Source organism: Pan paniscus, chromosome 10 (genome assembly GCF_029289425.2).
Source record: "Pan paniscus chromosome 10, NHGRI_mPanPan1-v2.0_pri, whole genome shotgun sequence".
Lineage (NCBI taxonomy): Eukaryota > Metazoa > Chordata > Mammalia > Primates > Hominidae > Pan > Pan paniscus.
Window position 1 is genome coordinate 53,871,862 of NC_073259.2, and position 22,506 is coordinate 53,894,367.

The 22,506-nt window shown below is 36.2% G+C and overlaps 1 protein-coding gene across 1 annotated transcript in view; it reads right to left on the reverse strand.

Annotated features, from left to right (window-relative positions):
* Nucleotides 1-22,506, reverse strand: part of LRRK2 (leucine rich repeat kinase 2) — a 144,216-nt gene that overhangs the window by 84,263 nt on the left and 37,447 nt on the right. The window contains exons 14-19 of the mRNA XM_003825726.7: nt 20,444-20,556; nt 9,584-9,728; nt 9,318-9,457; nt 6,297-6,425; nt 6,052-6,222; nt 211-469 (exon numbers count right to left, since the gene is read on the reverse strand). Coding sequence (XP_003825774.1) covers nt 211-469; nt 6,052-6,222; nt 6,297-6,425; nt 9,318-9,457; nt 9,584-9,728; nt 20,444-20,556 — 957 coding nt within the window. The remainder of the gene's footprint in view (nt 1-210; nt 470-6,051; nt 6,223-6,296; nt 6,426-9,317; nt 9,458-9,583; nt 9,729-20,443; nt 20,557-22,506) is intronic.

Below are 22,506 nucleotides of genomic sequence, written 5' to 3' on the forward strand. Positions count from 1 at the left end.
TCTATTTTTATAAATAACTATTTGCTATCTCATAAAGAACTTAAATGTCATTTTGAAGTATTTCATAGCCAAAAAAAAAAAAATCCAAACCTTTGCAATATCTTTGGCTTAAGGTCCCTCAAACTGGCATGAATAACCACTAAAAGACTAGTGACTTAAAAAATACTATTAAAAATAAGAATTGTAAAAAATATTCTCCTTGTTACTTACTTGTTTGTTTCCTTAAATTAGAAGTCTTATCTGGAAATAAAGGACCGAGCCAAGAAGGTTCAACTTTTCCTATACAAAATCCTCCAAGGCAAATGCTATTGTTGGCCACATCCAGAGCCAGCCTCCTTAAAAGCAAGCTGATGATCTGGCTGTCACCTTTCCCAATGCTTATCGTCAGCGCTTTTCGTACATCTTGTTCACGAGATCCACTATTCAGTAAGAGTTCCACCAATTTGGGACTGCTCTCTTTCTCACATACCTATTAAAGAAAAAAAATTAAGTATATTAAAAATCTACATTTTTCTTCCTTTTAGGAGACTGGCAAATCAAACTTCATGTGATTTTTCTCTACATCTCCAATTTGGAATGAAACAAAATAAAATAAGGCAAAACTGATCCTTGAATAGATTGGGAAAATAAGATGATATTAATGCCATCAATGTCAGAATAGCATGAATAATCTGCCACATGACAGTCAGTTATTATGAAAGAGACAACATTATATGGAGACATAGCTCCATAGGCTTGGCATCAAGATCTCTGTTTACATCCAGACTCCACCAAATATGCACATTGCTTACACTTTCTGAGCTTCTGTCTTCTCACTGTAAGATACCTGGGAAACCAGTACCTTAACACAGTAAATACTACTGTCCTGCCTTTATTTGTGACATAGAATAACTAAATGGGGACATAGCTATTGTAAAATTTATTAATGCCACATACAAACGACAGTCATTACTCATGTCTAGCTTTCCTGAGCTCCTCAAGACAAGCATCTGAATTTCCTCAAAGATATAGCTTGTCTCTCAGTCTTCAACCTTCCTCTAAATGTTATGTTTTCAGAGCATGTGTTCAGGGTGGGTTAGCATGTGAGGTGCCACAAAAACTAGAACAACTCAGCAAGCCAGGAGAAGCCTTAGCAAGCTGTGGCACTGCATGCTGGCCCTACTCAGGAAGAGCTCTGGAAAGGAGCTAGACACTAGCAAGGAGCTATCAACTAGAAGACCAAGATAACAGGTAATAGAAATAATATCCATCAGTTACTGTGCTAAATTCTGTACACACATGATTTCTAATCTTTTTTTTAAAAAAATCCTATGCCATAGCAATTATTACTCCCATTTTATAGATGAGTATTTAGAAAAGATATATAATTTGTCCCTTACAGCTAGCAAGCAACTGAGACTTGGATTTGAAGCCAAATTTGCTGGTTTCAAAACCTGTGTGACTTTCATTACCCAAAATAAAACATCAAAAAAGGAAAGAAAAGAAGACTCAAAGATCCAGGGTACCAACTCAGAGGAAAAAGATGTTGGGGACAATTTTTGAATTTTCTAGAATTAAAGTGTTTCCAAGGGATTTGAGGGGACATTCATTTATGTGGTTGGAAGGCACCAATTAAATGCCCACCAGTCTCCAAGTACGCCCACCTTCAACCCATCCTCAAAGCACTACAGAGCTCTGATCAAGTCACCGTCGTCTTTAAAAACCTTCTAAAACGCTGCTGCTCCAGGACATTCTTCCAAACACAGCATGTAATTTTTCAAACCTCATTACCTTTTATGCTATTTCTATTACCCCAAATGCCTTCCTCTACTCTTCACCCAGCAAAAAGGTGTTCATTCTTGAAGAATTGGCTTCAAACTTTCTTGCAGAGAAGTCCTTGCTACTAACCTCTCAGGCCAAACACACCATTTCTCCTCCAGGCTCCCATCCATTTCATTTAATGTAGCACTGAGCAAACAAACATACATACCCATCTGTTTTCTTGCTAGAATGCAAAGGCCTTTACATTACTGCAATCCAACTTGTATTCCTGAAGCCTAGCACAACATCTAGCAAATATATTTAATTTAAGTAGCAAATTACTAAAATCCTCTTTAAGGGCTCATAGCAAAATTAAAAGGAAGGCAGGTGGAAGAGGAAGGAAGGAAGGAAGGAAGGAAGGAAGGAAGGAAGGAAGGAAGGAAGGAAGGAGAAGGGGAAGGGGAAGAGGAAGGGGAAGGGGAAGGGGAAGAGAAAGGAGAAGGGAGGGGAGGGGAGGGAAGGGAAGGGAAAGGAAGGGAAGGGAAGGGAAGGGAAGCGGGGAGGGAGGGAAAAACTCACAAATGCCCTCTCTTATAGCCCAGTAACTTTTTTTCTCTAAGATATGCCATTCACTCCTTACTTTGTACTAAGGTGATTTATGTTTTACTCTCTTGTCAATGCCCTACACAAACAGACCTATAAACTATCTTGAAACAGGAAACCCATTTTATATTCTCTATTAATTATCTAGCACTGTGCGCTGCACATGTTTGTGGAAGGAATTTTCCTTGGAGGATCCAAACTATCCAAGCTGACTTTAGGCATATGGTGCCATGAAGAGAGACATATATAAGAAAGTGAATCTGATAAAAGAAATAAATGCCAGCAAAAATAAGAATTAATTTCTTTAAATCCTACAGAGTCATTCTCCTTAGAATATTCACACATATTTATGAAAGTAATTTCAGCTTCATGACAGGAAAATACTACTGCTCACAGATATTTATTTTTACATTTAAATAATAATGAAGAAAATTCAGAATATAACTAAAGATTATCAAAAGCATAATTTCTTATCCCTGCAATCTTTCTCTGATCAGCTAATTTATAATAAATGCAGTGCATTATCAAAACCAAATTATTCAAACTGTTATTTTAGAGAAAATGAACACCACTACCACCACTACCATGAATCTGCTGTGTAGCCAAGAAATTAAAGCAGGCACTGTGGAGGCAGATTTCACACTGTTACCAGGAGCTTGTTCTTAGGCAAGTTATTTAAACCCTCAGTGCCTCAGCTTCTCACTTGCACAATGGGAATAACATTAGAACCTACTGGACCTTTTCGTAGGTTGTCGTAAGGATTAAATTGTGTAAAGTATTTGGAGCAGTGCCCAGGTGGTAATGAGCATGATAGAAGTGTTTGGTTTTGTTGGGTTTTTGTTTGTTTGTTTTGTTGGTTGGTTGGTTGGTTCGTTTTTTGTTTTTTTGTTTTTTTTGAGACAGAGTCTCACTCTGTCGCCCAGGCTGCAGTGCAGTGGCGTGATCTAGGCTCACTGCAAGCTCCACCTTCCAGGTTCACGCCATTCTCCTGCCTCAGCCTCCCAAGTAGCTGGGACTACAGGCACCTGCCACCAGGCCTGGCTAATTTTTTGTATTTTTTTAGTAGAAACAGGGTTTCACCGGGTTAGCCAGGATGGTCTCGATCTCCTGACCTCATGATCCACCCACCTCGGCCTCCCAAAGTGCTGGGATTACAGGCGTGAGCCACCGCGCCAGACCGGTTGGTTTTGAGACAGAGTCTCGCTCTGTCACCAAGGCTGCTGTACAGTGGCACAATCTTAGCTCCTGCAGCCTTGACCTCCTAGGCTCAAGTGATCCTCCCACCTCAGCCTTATTATATTATTTTATTTTATTGTCTTTTATTTTATTTTATTTTATTTTATTTTATTTTAACAGGGTCTGGCTCTGTTGCCTAGGCTGGAGTGCAATGGTGCAATCTCAGCTAACTGCAGCCTCAACCTCCCAGGCTCAAGTCATCCTCCCACCTCAGCCTCCCAAGTAGCTGGGACTATAAGCAGGTACCACCATACCCAGCTAATTTTTTGACTTTTTGTAGACATGGGGGTCTAACTATGTTGCCCAGGCTGGTCTTGAAATCCTGGGCTCAAATGATCCTCCCGCCTTGACTTCCCAAAGCCCTGGGATTACAGGCATGAGCCACCCTGCATGAAGCTAGGACTACATGTGTGTGCCATCTTTGCTTGTTGGTTTGTTTTGTAGAAATGGAGTCTCACTATGTTTCCCAAGTTGGTCTCGAACTCCTGGCTCAAGTGATCCTCCCACCTCAACATCCCAAAGTGTTGGGATTACAGATGTGAGCCACCATGCCCAGCCTCTTATTATTTTTATTCAGACTTCACTATACTTTTTCCACTGTGATTTGATGAGTTTTACCTGGAGGTTTTTATCCATGCCTTTGCATACCCAGTATTAAACTTCCATATTCTTCTCTACCAATCATGTACATTCCATTATCAAATTCTCTGCAGAAAGTCTAACACAATTCCACCCTTGCTCTAGATAGTCCTTCAATATGCAACCTCTTGGTAAATGAATAAATAGTCCTGATTACCTTATTTTGCTCTGGCACAAATAAGGTACATACGACAAATTCATCCACAAGATTTAATCAGCAGTTATTGTTTGTTAGATATAAATAACCTCTGACAACTGGGATAAATTCTTTAAACCTAATACATAATCTTTGGATTTAAGATTTCGTTTTAAAAAGAAAAGATAAAACTAAGCATATGAAGTCCAAAAGAATATGGAAAGAGGAATAAAGTAAAAATCCTGTTGGGTAGAAAGATTTGGATAAATTGAAAGAATAGTAGAAATGATTTCCTGTGGGGAATGTAGTACAGTTGTATCAGGTGCTTTTAGGTATGTTGTTTCCTTAATGTGGACTTAGAAGGGGAAGCTTCTTTTTAGTTCTTTGGTATTTTCAATTAACATTAATGCAATAATCTGCATGCAAAAGATGCACAGTAAAAATGTATTAAATTATTGATGGAAAAATTTAATTATCTTTAGTAAAGCGGAGCTACTATTTTAATTGTTGCTTGCTTAAAAGAAATTTGACTAAATTTAAATAATTAGATTGTTTATGTGATTTTAATTCATAAACGTAATGGTGCATGAAAATGGGTTACAAATTCTTTTTCTTTTTATGTTGATTACTAATTAGTATTAACTTAATCTTAACAGTCAACAAATTGATTTCAATCCATAGGCAAGTGGGATATTAAATACAGTAGGGATATTAAATACAGTAAGGTTTAAAAAGTAAACTATTGGCAAACATAGTACTTTATTGATTATTTAATAATGTGTATTAAATCACTACATAATTGCTTTGTTAGAAATATTAAATTTCTAGAAAATAGACATAGTGCTACCTGAATGCTAGTATAAACTCTAACACTTATACAAATAATACAAATCTGAAATATAAGCAATGAACCTAGTATTTATTGAATACACACTGTATGTAAAGCAATGAGCTCGATATTCTGAATGATACAAAGATGAACACTGTACACTGTTATTTTCACACAACTCACCAAGTATACAAGAGATATGTATATATTTTCATAGACTGACAAAAGAAGTAAATCTTAATTTTGTTTGGAGGTTTGGAGGTATGGGGAGGGCTTTAAAGAAAGATAATTTGAATTATATTTTGAAGGGAGAGCAGAACAATCAGATAGATATATGTTTACATGGTTCAGGAGGGAAGAGAGAAGGAAAGAAAGACCAATGTTACACAACTTTGGCCAACAGCAACTCATGTCACTGTGAATGGCACCGACAAAAGTGTGCCATCCACAGCCTGCATAGCCATGTGTGGTAGCCCTCAGGGGAAAACTTTCTAGGCAAAGAAACTAAACCCATGGAAAAAAATGGTTAAAAAATTATCAAAACATTAGAACTATGTGTTATGTGGAGTGTATCTGGAGACTAAGTTGTAGAGATGCCTACTAAGGGACACATTTGAAAAGTTATTTATCAACTTAACAAGATAAGTAAACAGATGAAATGAAAGATTAGACTGGATAACACCTAAAAGACCCTATTACTTCTGGAATTCTATAAATCTACTACAAGACACAAACAATTGCAATAAACTGGTAAATTTCTGTAGTGAAAAATAATATGATATAAGTAAGAGATACACAATGGCAGGGCTCTTACTTACATTCTATAAGAATACTGAGCAAAGACAAAAGTGAGGCCTTGAATATTTACCTGACAAATTAAAGAAGATCCCTCCTTTGCTTGATTGGCATCTGCTCCCAATAGAAGCAAGCATTCGACCATGATGCTGTTATTCTGATCACACGCTCTCTCTAGCATCACATTTTTTAAGTAATCATCCATAGCTACTTTTGCAAAACACTTGCAACAGAGGTTTAGAAACTAAAAAGAGTGGAAATGAGAATTAGAGTCAGATAAATACATAACATTTAGGATGCAAGTGAAAAACACTGTACCTGTTGATCCTTTTGTTCCATGATATTGGAAGACATTTGATGGAATATTACTAAGTCAAATGAATGATGCACCAGCAGCTTAGAAAAAGATGCTGACAATTTGAGGATTGCTAAGATTGTCTGAAATCCCTAAAAGTATAAGAAAAAAATAATAAAATAAGCAATTATAGGCAAAATGAATAAACAGTATAAAGCAGAGAGAGTTTGTATATGAAACAATACCTAGGATGTTCACTTAACTATAGATATATTGGGTTGGTGCTTTAAAGTATTTATCCTGTAAATAAATACTCCCTCTCTCTCTCATGACTAAGAAATATAGCAGGCACAGAGAATAAAATGCTAGTTAACAAACCATTCAGTAGCAAAGCAGGAAAAAGAACTAATACCCTCAAATTTGGTTTTCAAAGATGCTTGTCTAAAACCATAGTTATAGGATGAAACCCAGATATTAAACAGGATTAAAGCGGTTGGATCAGCAGAACTACACATCCAAACAGGTCAATAGAGTAAAAATTTGTATTATAATATTGAACAGTAGGTTCTCTAGAGAGCCTAGCATATCCCCCAACTTTTTGTGCTGTCTTCTGAAATGTTTATCTCAGAAAGGCTAGTGTGGACTCCTAGATTTCATTTATGTTGAGTGTATTTGAGAAGCACTGAGGGCACTCTGAGGATTACATTCTAATAATAAGTTATTTATAAAGAACACCGTTACTTTTTTAGAACCACCTTAAGCACATCCCCAGAGTCTGTCCTCTTCACTCATGTGATGTTTTAATGAAAGATTGGGCTTTTGACTTTAGCATTATTTAAGTTGGGTAAAGCCACCAAGGATCATCTTAACTTTTTAATGTTTTATTACCTCTAATACTACATATTAATAAAATTGGCTAGGCACCATGGCTCACACCTGTAATCTCAGCACTGTGGGATTGCTTGAGCCCAGGAATTCAAGACCAGCCTGCACAATATGGCAAAATCTTGTCCCTATAAAAAATATTTTAAAATTACCCGTGCATGCACCTGTAGTCGCAGCTACTCAGGAGGCTGAGGTGGATCACTTGAGCTCACCCAGGAGGATGGGCCCAGGAGGCAGAGGTTGCAGTGAACTGAGATTGTGCCACTGCACTCTAGCCTTGGCCATAGAGTGAGACCCCATCTCAAAAAAATTTTAAATTAACTTACGTCATCTAAATATTAAAATTATTACTTCGAACTCTTACGATGCTGAGTATCTATGAATACTAATATTTGATAAGCAAAGTAGCCTTAATTTATGTATGTCTGAGGGACAGGTGATCCACCTGCCTCTAGAGCAGAGGTCTCTGAAAACAAGTGAATGCTACAGCAGAGCAGGCCATGCAAATGTGCAGAAAGTACGTCATTCGAATTGAAAACTTTTAAACACTGAACTGAAGGCTGGGTGCAGTGGCTCATGCCTGTAATCCCAACACTTTGGGAGTCCGAGGTGAGTGAATCACTTGAGGTCAGGAGTTTGAGACCAGCCTGGCCAACATGGCGAAACCCCATCTCAGCTAAAAATACAAACATTAGCTGAGCATGGTGGTGCATACTTGTAGTCCTAGCTACTAGGGAGGCTGAGGCAGGAGAATTGCTTGAACCCAGGAGGCGGAGGGTGATGTGAGCTGAGACTGCGCCACTGTACTACAGCCTGGGCAACAGAGTGAGACTCTGTCTCAAAAAACAAAACAAAACCCTGAACTGGACAAATAAAATATGTTGGCAGGCCAGATTTAGTTCATAACCTCTACTATAGAGATTCTAAAATTTATGCCTAGATGAATTAATCCAGAGTAACTGAGAGTTCCATACCGGCACAAAGTCCTTCCCTTTCCCTAAGATTACTTTTAATCAATCCTATCTTGGTTTAATCAGCCTAGCCTGAGGCACATTATGAAAAGCAGTTATAAAACACATTGTTGTTATTAATCTAAGAATTTTGTATGTTCATAACTTTATAATTTTTTTTAAAACTTTACACATATTCTCTCATTTACTGATAATGTCTGTGCAAAGATTAGAGACCAGGTATTTTTATTCCTGGTCAATGCTGCCAGTTACAAAAAATATTTCCTGAGTCGGCTGGGCACCTTGGCTCACACCTGTAATCCCAGCACTTTGGGAGGCTGAGCAGGACAGATTGCTTGAGACCAGGGAATTTGAGACCAGCCTGGGAAATATGGTGAAACCTCATCTCTACAAAAAATACAAAAATTAGCCAGGCATGGGAGTGCATGCCTGTAGACTGAGCTACTCAGGAGGCTGAGGCAAGAGAATCACTTGAGCTCGGGAAGCAGCTGTTGTAGTGAGCTGAAATCTGCCACTACACTCCAGCCTGGGTGACAGAGTGAGACCCTGTCTCCAAAAAAAAAAAAAATTCCTTCGTAGTTTATGAAAGTTGCAAACTCCACAACCAAGGCAGAAACTCTTGAAGAAAAACTATTTGTTTTGCTACAATTAAAAAACAAAACAAAACAAATTTATTTCTTAATCTCCCGTGAACTAACTCTAGGCCAGTATCTTGAATTCCTTACAAAGACAGTTATTATATATCGTGTTTTAAATTTTGCTTGATGAAAAATGTTAAAAACATTTTTTCACTGCAAGGAAAAAAATCAACAAGCAAAATTACTAAAGGTAAGCAACCTGCAATAAAACCCAGAGAGTGACAAACTTTGAAATATTTATAAATTCTATTTATCTAAAATCTAAGCGAATAAACTCAGCTAGCTGGGATTTCTTAGCACATTCTCTGAACTTTTATGGGCAAGATAAATGGTGAATAACCATGCTGACTTTAGAGATTTAATAATGAAACACTGGATCTTTAGAGATTCAATCCAATTTTCTTTGCCTGTATAATTAAAATACTACAAAAGGATAAATGGTTTTCCATTAACTAGAATACCCCATTCATGCAAAGTGGGAATTACACAAACTGCTCCAAAAGTGAAATTCGCACAAGTTCCCAAATTCTTTCCAAGATAATGCACATACTTTAGTCTGTATTTCAGCAACATCCTTAAATCGGTATAAGCTGGAAACCAGAATTTTTGCCAGCAGATGTCCAGTTCCTATGAACACATTCTTCTTTGTAATCAAGTATCCTATAAGACTTAAACCCAGACACTGAATTTCTAGGGGAATAAAAAAAAAGAATTGTTTTAAATCTCAAAACTGAAGAAAAATATTTAAAGACATCCAGTCACCAGCTAATGCCCTACAAAAATCTATTCTAAATCCTGAATTCAAATTGTACTGACCTTGGTCATCTGGATACATCTGCAGTGTGTGAAGCACTGAATCCATAGCACCTTCCAGGGATAACATCTCTAATGCATCAGGAAAATGTACAATAGAAGAAATTACTTTTAATCCACATTTCTGAATCCCAGGATTTCCAATGAACTAAAATCAAAAGAATACTCACTGTTAAAAATGAGATCTTAATACTTACCTTAGTTAAGACCAGTTATAGACTGACAAAATATAAATCAAGTAATCCAAATACAAATTAGTATCCTTGATTTTGTTTTCTATAACATTAATTACTTTTATTTATTATGAAGAATAAGAGTTAGCATTTTTACAATTAAGGAGAGCTTGTTCTGTGCCAGGCATTGTAATAAATATTTTGTAGGCATTTTCTTTTCATAATCTCATGAAATCCATACTGATATCACTCCCATTAGAAGATGAATTCACTGAGGGTTAGAATGATTGAGAACTATTCTCAAAGTCTACACAAACTATAAATTGCAGAGATGAAACCAAACCAAATATGTTTCACCCCAGAGTCTACATACTTGACCAGTAAAACGCAATGCTGCCTCTTAACAAATAAAATATTGATAATTAGTCTTTACTGCAAGTGCTTTGCATGCCTTATTTCATTTATCCCCTCAACAGCTTCATGTAATAGGTTTGCCAAACTTTAAAGATGCAGAAATAAGAGCTCAAGTCACAGAGCTAATATGCATTGGGCCTGGGACTTGAATATAAATGTGTCCACCTTAAAAGCCCAGGATCTTAATTACGACATCATCCAACCTCTTTAATCTGAATTTCCTCCAGATGATTTGACACTATGAAGGTATTTTACTAGAGGTCACTTCTTTGTCCAGGCCATCCTACTCATCAACCAAGAAGAAAACGCAGCATACCTCTAACTCTTATTCTGGTCATCTCTGCCTTTTCACACACAAGCAATACACTCCAAACATCTACCTTGATACGAATGCTTAACTCATAGCTTTTCTTTCAAAAATTATAGTGCCATCCTTCTCAGGAATTTTGCTTTCATTTAGATGATGTTTTGCAGACACTAGTTTCATGGTACCTCCACTCCAAAGACGTGATGGCCTCCACCACAGATAATCCAAAGAGCTGAAATAGCTTCAAGCCAGACGTCTTTGACCAAAATCTTCTGCCTTCCAAGCTTCCTCATTTCTGTACTCTCAGTGAACAGATTTCCAACCCTTTCTCAGTCTAGTCCCCTAATGCCTCTCAATTATCTTTATTCAGTATCTTTTTGATAGAGGCTGAGGAGAAGCATCAGTTTCTCACCCTGTGTCCTTCTACTTCACACTTTAATTGCTCAGCTTGGACATCATTTCATATATCATCTTAATAAGACATAGTCTCCCTTGACATTTTTGTTTCCTGTCACTGTTTCTGTAAGCACATCAGCTTGGAGGCCAATTAAATTTAGGTTCAAATTATGCGAATCTGAGAACCATTAAATAAATCTGAGAACCATTAAATGAATGAAGTAACAATTACTCAGTTAGACAATGACTGCTAAGAAGTGGTAAGTTAAAAAGTGGAACTTTTATTCAAGAAATATAAAGAAATTCAAAGTTGTGCAAAGTGAAATTGGAAGGCTGGTTTGGTGTGTGTCTCAGCTTCCTCATCTCTAAAACAATTCTAATAATGTAGGGTTGTTATAAGCATGAAATGAGATAGCTCTGTCCATGCAATAAACCTTGAGAGAGTAATGATCACAGGTCAGGCCTTGGGCTAAGCACTGTCCTCAGAGATGAAAAACTTAAGAGTTAACGAGAGACTTTCCCTTAATCGCTCCTCTCTTTCCTCAAGCTACCATTTTTCCTTTATTTCTAAACTTATTAGCAGAAAAGTCGACTCCCACTACCTCCACAGTCACCCTACCCTTTAATTTCATATAATCAGACTTCTTTCCTTATTATTCTGAATTTGAACCATTCAAAGAAAAAAGTCCAATAACAACTTAATTGGTGCTTATCATCCCTTAATTTCCAAGACATCGTACTCCCCTAATTATTCTCAATCTTTAAAATCATTCCTTTACCCATCTCCTTTACAATGTCTTCTTTTACCTCCAAACCCTGCCCAAAGTTCTTTCTATCTTCTATTCATGGATGGGATTTCATACACTAATATGACTTCAAGTCATAATAACAATAGCAATGACCACAATAACGATGCCAAAACCGAGGTAGCACTCACTCTGTGCCAGACATTCTTTTAAGAACTTCATACGTATTCACCTACTTAATCCTCCCAAAACCTTTGTGATGTCGACACACTATTGTTGTCCCGAAGTACAGACGAAAAAAATTGTGACACAGAGAGCTGTGAGCACACAAGTCAAAGCACAAGTTTAAATCTTTCGAGTTCTAAGCCCAAATTTCTTTTGGCTTGATACCAGTATCTTAAATTCAGATATTCAAGGCCAAAAGTTTAGTATCTTCTACAAAAAAAAGTCAGATTGTCATTCTGAACTTTCTGTTTGATTAACAGTACCAGCATTCCTGTTTGGCAGGCAAGGCCAGCTTCACAGGTGTGTATTTCACACAGGGCTTCATGCTCACAGAGCACTTGCTTCAATGCTCTGTTGTCACCCTTGTAAAATCGTTAATAATTTTCAAACAAGGAGTGTGCATTTCCATTTTATACTACACCCTGAAAATTACGTATCCACTTCTACTCCCAAGCTCAAAGAGCATCATAGGCTTATTTTTATGCTAAAATTATATCAAATTGATATTTATAAAGCACCTATCTCTGTCCTCAATATCTCTACATCTAACAAGCTTCTACTCATTACTGGTCCTTTTACCTGGAACTCTCCTAGGCTCTAACCATTTCAGTACAGGTTAATGATGACTAATGACTTGCAGCAGGTAATCTCTGATTTGTCTATGCAAAAAGAGAATTCAGAGTATCACATGATAACATGTGATGGTGCATTAATAAACCAATAATTTTAAATATGAGCATTTGATTTTTAATAGCTAAGTAAATGTTTAAAAATTAATATTTATATATACATATATGTATTATATAGGTATGACTATCATGATATTTACAAGCCCACCATAGAATTTCCTTTAGTTATCTAATGCTCCATCTTGAAATAGTAATGTATTGCATTGGTGCTCAAATAGGGATTAAAATCAATTTATCAGTGTCTACTTAGGAGGTGTTTTTCAAGTGAAACTCTGGAGATGCCAACAGAAGGATGGCAGCATCCTACCACCTATGCTTTTTTACTCTCCAAGTTTTTTTCAGAGAATCCATAAATATTGAAATGGTTTCTCCAATGAGTGAGTTAGCCAGCTCAATGGAAAAATACTCATGCTGGCCTCTTTCCTAGCTACTAGGTAAGTAGATTAGCCAAAGAAAGGAAAACAGACTCGCATTCCCAGATAATTTGTGTTTTGTTTTCTCCCTTTATCCTTTTTCTTTTATAAATCCCGTCTCTGATTTTGATAAATAAGCTAAATGTGTGGAATGATGTCCCTTGTCTATGACTAATGGCATGGTGATAGATAGTGGTCTCTGGATTAGTCTTTGAAAAATTAAAAGATTAAGGCAAAAGAGATCCAACATCATATGACTGATAGCCCCAAAGAAGAGAGCTAAAATAATGAAAGAGAAAAATTTAGATATTTAGGCTGGTCACGGTGGCTCACATTTGTAATCTCAGCACTTTGGGAGGTCGAGGCAGGATTGCTTGAGTCAAGGAGTTTGAGACCAGCCTGGGCAACATAGTGAGACCCTGTCTCCATTTTTGTATTAAAAACAATAGTAATAAGTAAGTATATCCAGTTCTACTCCCAAACTCAGAATGCACCACAGGCTTTTTTTCATGCCAAAATTATATCAAATTGGTATTTATAAAGCACCTATCTTTATCCTTAATATCTTTACCATGTGTATGTATATGTATTCGTGTATGTATATGTATATAAAGATGCAACTCAAGAAAACTTTCCAGGAAAAAAGTTGAATGTATAGCTAGAATGAGGATACCATATCCCAGGACTAACATTGAGATATACCCTAATAAAGTGGATGGATTTCAAGAGAAAAAATCCTTTCAGCACCAGGCAAAAATATCCAAGAAACAAATGAAGCTGGCCTCAGACTTCTCCACTAAAACATTCAGTACTAGAACACAGTGAAATGCCTACAAACACTTCAAGGAAAAAAAAAACAATATTTTACAACCAACAAAACTTTTTTTAGGAGTCCAAATATAAAGGCAAAAACAACAACAAAATATAAACATTAAATATTCAGGGAATTAAACTTTTCTAAAGAAATTCAGACAACTAAAAGATGAGTGGAAAAACAGTAACAAAAGGACTTGAGATGAAGACTGCTTCCAAATAACGGTAGGAGTAAGATAAACACAAACTTAGAAAGCATAATTAGAAAGCTGAATATAAATATTATCTACCCTGCCAATGTGGAGTTAATTTATTGAACAAAAGTAGGTGGGAAAACAGGAGATATTAGAAGTGCAAACACTCTGATTTCCTCATCTTCTATAGCCAGGGGTCAAAATATACTTTTAAATCTAATAGTAATAACATTAACATTTATTGAGCGCATACTATGTGCCAAGCATTATACTGACACTTTTTCATGAATTATCTTATAAAATATTCAACAACTCTAAGTGAAAAATCAGTTATTATCTCCATTTTATACATAACAAAACCAAGACATTAAGTACTTGTCCAGGGTGCATAGTCTGTAGGTAGTAGTGTCAGATTTAAATTCAGAGATCTTAATTCCAGGAACCACAAACTTAGCTATTAGAAAATTTTATATAGCTAAAGCTATAAAAGCAAACATATACTTTGCTACAATTGGGTGATAAAAGTGAGGGAGAGGACATAAAGCGGTGGAAATATATTAATTTCATCCAAAAGTGTGCATAATGTGTCAACATACAGGAAGGAAAAAATGAATACCTGGGAAATACATTCGTACACATAGAAAATTGAAGATTTTTCCATAGCAGCACATTAGGAATCTCACCTCATTGTTTTTTAATATTTACGCAGGATGATACAATTTGGAAATGGTATAATTTATCTGATTAGTCTCTATTGATAGGTATTGTATTGTCAGGAAAGATTAAATTAAGCTGCAGTAACAATTCTCAAAATTTTATAGGGTGCAAAAATAATAAGTTCCATTATTGCTCATGCTACATATGTGTTGCAGGTCAGGAGGGGACTCTGCTTGTTGTAGTCCCTCGGGGACCTCTACTGATGGAGCAACTACTATCTCAAACACTGCAGGTCATCGTACCTGAGACAGTATTCCGCAAGATGCCTCACCAGCTATTCCCTCCATTTACAACTCCCTGACCAAAATTAGTCACATGCTTCAACCTAACTACTAAATACTATGCGAGAATCACCACAAGGTGGAGAAATAAAAATATCTGGCAAACAGCATGAACGATTACCATGTAAGCATTTAGTTTGTTGCCACATTTTTAATTACGAATCATGCCACAGTGAACATTCATGTCTAATAATCTTTCTGTACATGAGCAAGTATATCTACATTAAAAATTCTTAGAATGAAATTGCTGATCAGAAAACATGGCATTTTAATTTTGATAGATATTACCAAATTTCCCTCCAACAAGGTGTTTCGTTGTCATTTACGTTAATAACAATTATAGTTGAAACTTTTAATATGTACATATACCAATTTCATTATAGACTTTAAATCTCATCCATCTGTAATTTGTTTTGGCAAAAGGAGTAAGATAAATATTCAGCTTTCTTTGCTTTTCCCAAATGGCTGAAGAGTTAGTTGTTCCAACACAAGTAACTAAGTAATCTATTTTCCTCCCGCAGTCGAGGAATATCATAACATTACAAATTTTTATTTGAGTCTATTTCCTGAGCCACCCTTCTGTGGCACTGATCTCTCTCCCCTAGTGCCAGTATCACACCATTATAATTACTAAAATTGTATAATACATTTGATTATCTTTTGGAGTTAGGCCATATGAATTAACACTCTTTTTTTAAAATTCTCCTGATTACTCATATATATTAATTTTTTCATACAAATTTTACACTAGCTTACTTAGTTCCAGAAAATACTATTGTTATTTTTACTAATGGTTCATAAACATAGATCAATTTTCATTTTTAAAAATTTAGTCCTTCATCAAAAAAGATGTATCTTTTCATATATTCAACTACTCCTCTCTACCCCTAAGCTTCATAGTTTTCTGTATATTCATCCTGTAAACCTTTTTTAAATTTTACTTATATGTAATTTGTTGTTGTCGTTGTTGTTGCTTTTGCAGATGAGCTCTGTTTTTGACTACTGAAATCAATGCATTCAATATTTAAGCTTAGTATATTTTGCTTCAAGGTTTTTGTGAAGCTCACAAGTTCTTTGATTTGTGCCCATTTCATCAGAAGACTGGTTTTACTTTACTGGATTTCCTCACTGAAGAGAACAGGGGTGTCACCGCATATAAAACACAGATGTGGCCAAAATGTGCAGAGTTTATTTTCCGTTTTGCTCTCTGGAAACAATAATGAACAAATATATCTCTCTGGAACAGGTGACAAAGTCTTCATCTGTGGAAAAGCTAAAAGGATCAGGCATAAATGGAACATCGCTGTTCTAGACAGAGATTTTAACTTCAGCTTGAATTTTATTGCACTTTTATGTATCCAAACATGGATTTGCTTTATAAATACTCTTCTTAGTCTCTGCTTTATAAATCAGAGTTGAATCTCAAGTTCTACCTTATTTGGAACTCTGCTCTCCAAGTTTAGATGTATTAAAATGTAATTCATTTTCTTGTGTCTGCAATATTTGGACCTAAATCCTCTGATGCTTTGTAATTGCTATTCAGAGTAAGACATGCAATCACAGAATTTTGGAGCTACAGTAATTGCTCTCATTTTTTAGAGCCATTTTCCTCAACCATGATGAAGGATTAGGGGAATTACAGTGGAGAGGTTTTTGAAATAAAATATTGTTACTTGTGTTTCCCCATACCTTAACTCCCCACCCCTATCGATAATCAGTGCTAAGTGAAAGGTTGTGCATCATTACTGAAGTACTGGCATGGGGGAAAAGCAGTGCTCAACCATTTCTTCTCAGATGGAACAAAGTGATTTTCTCCACATCACAGCACTTACTTGCTCTCTTGGCTCCCGACTGCTGAGGTTACACCTCACTTAGGCTTCTCTAATAACTTTAGAGAATGTTGGCTAACTGGAACCAGTTATCTATACGGCTGTTTTGTTACCTCTTCCACTTTTCACCAACACTCACCATGAATAAACTTAACTGTTCCCTCCTCTACGTACTTAAACTATGTTCACAATGCTGGTATCCCTCCTAAGTGCTCGTGTAGAACAACTGGTTTAACGCACAGTTGTTAATCCTCTCACAATGAGACAGGATAGGTATTAAAAGGAAGTAACCATGTCCTCAGGACGTGGCAACTGTGGCAATCTTACTGTCAATATAGTTAAGTTTCAGCATTTGCATTGTAGTCCAGCTCATTTAAGCAAAGCTATCTCCAGTAGGGAATTGACCCTGTATGGAGAATGCACATTTTTATTTAATTATACTTTAAGTTTTAGGGTACATGTGCACAAAGTGCAGGTTAGTTACATATGTATACATGTGCCATGTTGGTGTGCTACACCCAGTAACTTGTCATTTAACATTAGGTATATCTCCAAATGCTATCCCCCCTCCCCCCACCCCACAACAGGCCCCAGAGTGTGATGTTCCCCTTCCTGTGTCCATGTGTTCTCATTGTTCAATTCCCACTTATGAGTGAGAACATGTGGTGTTTGGTTTTTTGTCCTTGGCATAATTTGCTGAGTATCATCCATGTCCCTACAAAGGACATGAACTCATCATTTTTTATGGCTGCATAGTATTCCATGGTGTATATGTGCCACCTTTTCTTAATCCAGTCTATCAGTGTTGGACATTTGGGTTGGTTCCAAGTCTTTGCTATTGTGAATAGTGCCACAATAAACATAGGTGTGCATGTGTCTTTATAGCAGCATGATTTATAATCCTTTGGGTATATACGCACTAATGGGATGGCTGGGTCAAATGGTATTTCTAGTTCTAGATCCCTGAGGAATCACCACACTGTCTTCCACAATGGTTGAACTAGTTTACAGTCCCACCAACAGTGTAAAAGTTTTCCTATTTCTCCACATCCTCTCCAGCACCTGTTGTTTCCTGACTTTTTAATGATCGCCATTCTAACTGGTGTGAGATGGTATATCATTGTGGTTTTGATTTGCATTTCTCTGATGGCCAATGATGATGAGGATTTTTTCATGTGCCTGTTGGCTGCATAAATGTCTTCTTTTGAGAAATGTCTGTTCATATCCTTCGCCCACTTTTTGATGGGGTTGTTTTTTCTTTCTTGTAAATTTGTTGGAGTTCATTGTAGATTCTGGATATTAGCCCTTTGTCAGATGAGTAGATTGCAAAAATTTTCTCCCATTCTGTAGATTGCCTGTTCACGCTGATGGTAGTTTCTTTTGCTGTGCAGAAGCTCTTTAGTTTAATTAGATCCCATTTGTCAATTTTGGCTTTTGTTGCCATTGCTTTTGGTGCTTTAGACATGAAGGCCTTGCCTATGCCTATGTCCTGAATGGTATTGCCTAGGTTTTCTTCTAGGGTTTTTATGGTTTTAGGTCTAACATTTAAGTCTTTAAACCATCTTGAATTTATTTTTGTATAAGGTGTAAGGAAGGGATCCAGTTTCAGCTTTCTATATATGGCTAGCCAGTTTTCCCAGCACCATTTATTAAATAGGGAATCGTTTCCCCATTTCTGGTTTTTGTCAGGTTTGTCAAAGATCAGATGGTTGTAGATACGCGGCATTATTTCTGAGGGCTCTGTTCTGTTCCATTGGCCTATATCTCTTTTTTGGTACCAGTACCATGCTGTTTTGGTTACTGTAGCTTTGTAGTATAGTTTGAAGTCAGGTAGCGTGGGGAGCATGCACATTTTGATTTTCCTTGTCCTCAGACTGACCCTTTGCTCGTTATAATAGTAAAACACACACCCCTGGGTGGAGATTTCAGATACCTGTGAGACATGTGATATATGAACAAGCATGTACAGCTACTGCACATGTTCACTCAGAGGACCACCTAGAATATGCTTACTAGTAACACTTCTTCCCACCCACTTATGAAAAATCATGTACAACTCCCACAAAGGGAGTCTTCCTAGTGCCAATTTACGCTGTCTCATCCTTACTAGCAAGCCCACCCTGAATTCTGTCAGGGTATAAGTGTCTATTCCTCACTTAACTTGCAAAATATTCCTTTTCTTTTGCAATAAATTACTCGATGCTGCATCTCCTCTGCTGTGTGTCTCTTGTTTAAAGAAAAGAACCAAGGTTTCACAACAGCCATCAACAACCGGCTTATGAGATTCAGGAGAGAAGAGTACGAAGCATATTTATTTATCTTCTAAATGCCTAACCCCTTCCTTCCATATACTTATTTTCAACAAATATTTCTCAAGATAAATTTAACCCATTACAACATAAATTCTTGCCATACTCAAGGATTGTATTAAAGTTTGAGTATAAATGACTCAAACATATTGTAGGCAGTGAGTGACAGTATAAAGTTCAATTTAAAATGAATTTTTAAAGGAGATCTCTCTGGAAGCTACTTTAATTAATTTATGACATTCATCAAAGTATATCAAATCACATGGAATCATTTCCATTAATTACTTTAAATAGGCTCCTCCTTTTATAAAAATGTTCACACTAATTATGTCTTTATTCTTAACATCTTTAATAAAGAACCAATTCATCTTATGCAAAATTTCCAAAACTTCTTATTTCCACCAGTACTTTTTGCATTACACAATTTAAATGTAATTCCCTTCTTCTCTTTTTCATACTCAGTATGATTTATTGATACTTTAATTATAATTTAGGAACATGGATATGTAAATGCTAAAAAATGGAAACAATGTATACCAAATCATTTCAGAGGTTATTTCTCCAGAGAACAATGAAAAGGAGCGTAGGGAATCAAAGAAGACTTTACTGTTTTTGTTTGTCTGTTTTGGTTTTTGTTTTGAGACGAAGTCTCACTCTTGTTGCCCAAGCTGGAGTGCAGTGGTGTGATCTCAGCTCACTGCAACCTCTGCCTCCTGGGTTCAAGTGATTCTCCTGCCTCAGCCTCCTGAGTAGCTGGGATTACAGGCACGTGCCACCATGCCCAGTTAATTTTTGTATTTTTAGTAGAGACAGGGTTTCACCATGTTGGCCAGGTTGCTCTCGAACTCCTGACCTCGTGATCCAGCCGCCTCAGCCTCCCAAAGTGCTGGGATTACAGGTGTGGGCCACTGTGCCCAGCCGAAGACTTTACTGTTAACACTGGTATGTCTTCATGGGCTAAACCATATACTATGAGACCAGAAAAGAAAGACAAGTAGCCAGAGGACAGATAGAGAAAACAGCAGCCATAGTACCCAGCATGACTCACAAGGTCTAGCTGCATATATGGCTCTTTGGTTCTCTTTCTGGTTGAGCAAACTAGAGTGGATTTATGTTACTGGCAATCAAAAGAATCTTGCCTACATCTATAACTGATAATACACTTAGCTGGACTTAGCTTAGTACATATCTTTTCACTTCCCACATCCCCACTGTCATCTTATGTCTCTAACCACATGACTTCCTCCTATCATAGTAAACGGAGAACAGAAAACTTAGACTGAAAAAGCCCCCCTAGTTCTCCAAATTTAATATTTTAGTTAATAGTATAAAGACAGAAAACTTATATTCAACATACCCTGTTCAAAGGTGCTAGGACCAGTTTGTGAATATCATTCTTGAAACACTGTTTTTTAACCATATTTAGCTTATGATGAAATTCTGTATCCTCCCTGGATTCTTCTGGCATGCCTAAATGCACAGATAAATAAATAAAGAAAGAATTTTCTTATAAACATTTGAGTTGAACAGACTGTTACTTTCTAGAAATTGTCATAATTAATCTCACAATATATGTGTTGTACTTTTTTCTAGTACATGTTTCCTTATCAAATAAATAACCAGAAATTTTAAGGAATCTATAAAAATAGTTCATCACTGAATATAAAATAAATATAATGTGTAAGAATGCTTACTGAATTTGAAGTAGCGAAAAATTACGATGGTGAAGAAATTTTCTGTAGCAAACAATCACTTTTTTGTGTGAGTAGGCTGTGCTTTAAGATGCTGGAAGATTTTTATGCAACAATGGACAACATGAGAAAAGCTCAGAGTTATTTGGACTACAACATAAAAAGGTCAGAAATGAAATATAGACAAAAAAGAGTAGCTGGAATAATCGTAGCAAAAAATAAGATTTGAGTTTCAGTATTAAGGTGGTAGAGAACATGTCATTTTTTAGAAGTTCTGTAAAGGCTATATAATAGCATTGCTATTTTAAAAAATCATATTCTTTATTAAGCTACACTGTAGCTGAACTATGCTAAAAACACTACAAGTCAAAAATGTGGTAATGTAACATATAATTAAAATTATTATGAATGAATAATGTTTTCCAAACCTAAGATTATAGACATAAATATTAATAAAAAATCATTTATGATCTTCCACTTTAATAATCTGCATTAACGCAAACTGTAAGCTGGCTACAACAGGCTTTTCATTTATTTAAGAAGCATCTGAATTCCAATTACATGCCAAGGATTTTGTTAATGCTGGGAATACTATGGTAAGGAAGGCAGCCTTGATAACCACCCTCCTCCAACTTTCAGTCCTTATTTTAAAATGTACTCAAAGAGGTTCTGACATTCACCTCTTGCCGTGTGGTCTGGGGCAAGTCCCTTAAACTGTCTGTGTATCATTTCCAGTGAGCAAGACCACAGTAACTTCTGAGGCTGCCTATTACACCTTAAGAAGATGTGACCACTAAAACTGGCCTGAGTAGTAAAAACATCATGCTACATGTAATGGGTCTTATTAAACATCTTCCTTAAATTAAGACCAAATGAACATTCCTGTAAATTTCTTCTCCAGTCTTTGTTCTATCACTTGAGGTCCTACTATTCAAATGGATATAATTTCCTTTCTACATAACAGTCCTTTAGGTCGTGTGGACTGTAAAATTTTGAGAGCAGTATCCATAATCTCATCATCTCCCGATACCTTAAGGATTCTAGACATAGTGCTTTAAATACAACAGTTGTTCAGGACAAGATTGTTGCACAAATATTTATTTTAAAATGCCTACTCTGGAGACAGCCTGCATAAGCTGAAAATCTGGTGCTGTTATATCAGGCCTGACCTTAAAAATCTCTACAATTCTATGCCTCAGTTTTGTAGTCCATACAATACCAAAATAATAATAATAATAATATCTGCCTCATGGAGTGCTGTGAGAATCAAAAGAGATAATATACTTAAAATACTTCAAACAATGCCTAATACTTTTTAAGTCCTCCATATTGTTTGGTATTATTACTGTTACTGGTTATAAGTGAGTAGATTTGAATAGAGTTTCATATCCCCTTGAGTCATCTCTTCTTCAAATAAAACAATCTCAGTTCCTCTTATTGCTCTTTTTGATGTGCTTTTATCTCCCTAATCACTCTCCTCTATATACTTCCCAATTTGCCTATATCCCTTCTTAAAGAATTTCACATTATTTCCTCTAAAACTAGCAGTAACTCAAGAAACAACAAGTCAAATGATATTTTATTAAAGTAACTGGGTCTTTATTATTATTTTCTTAAAGCAACCAGCTCAATGTCTATATAACAAGTTATTATAAAGTAGAAGAGAAAAAGTACAGTAATAGATTGAAAGAAACTTAAGATATATGCACTAGATGCAATATGCTATCCT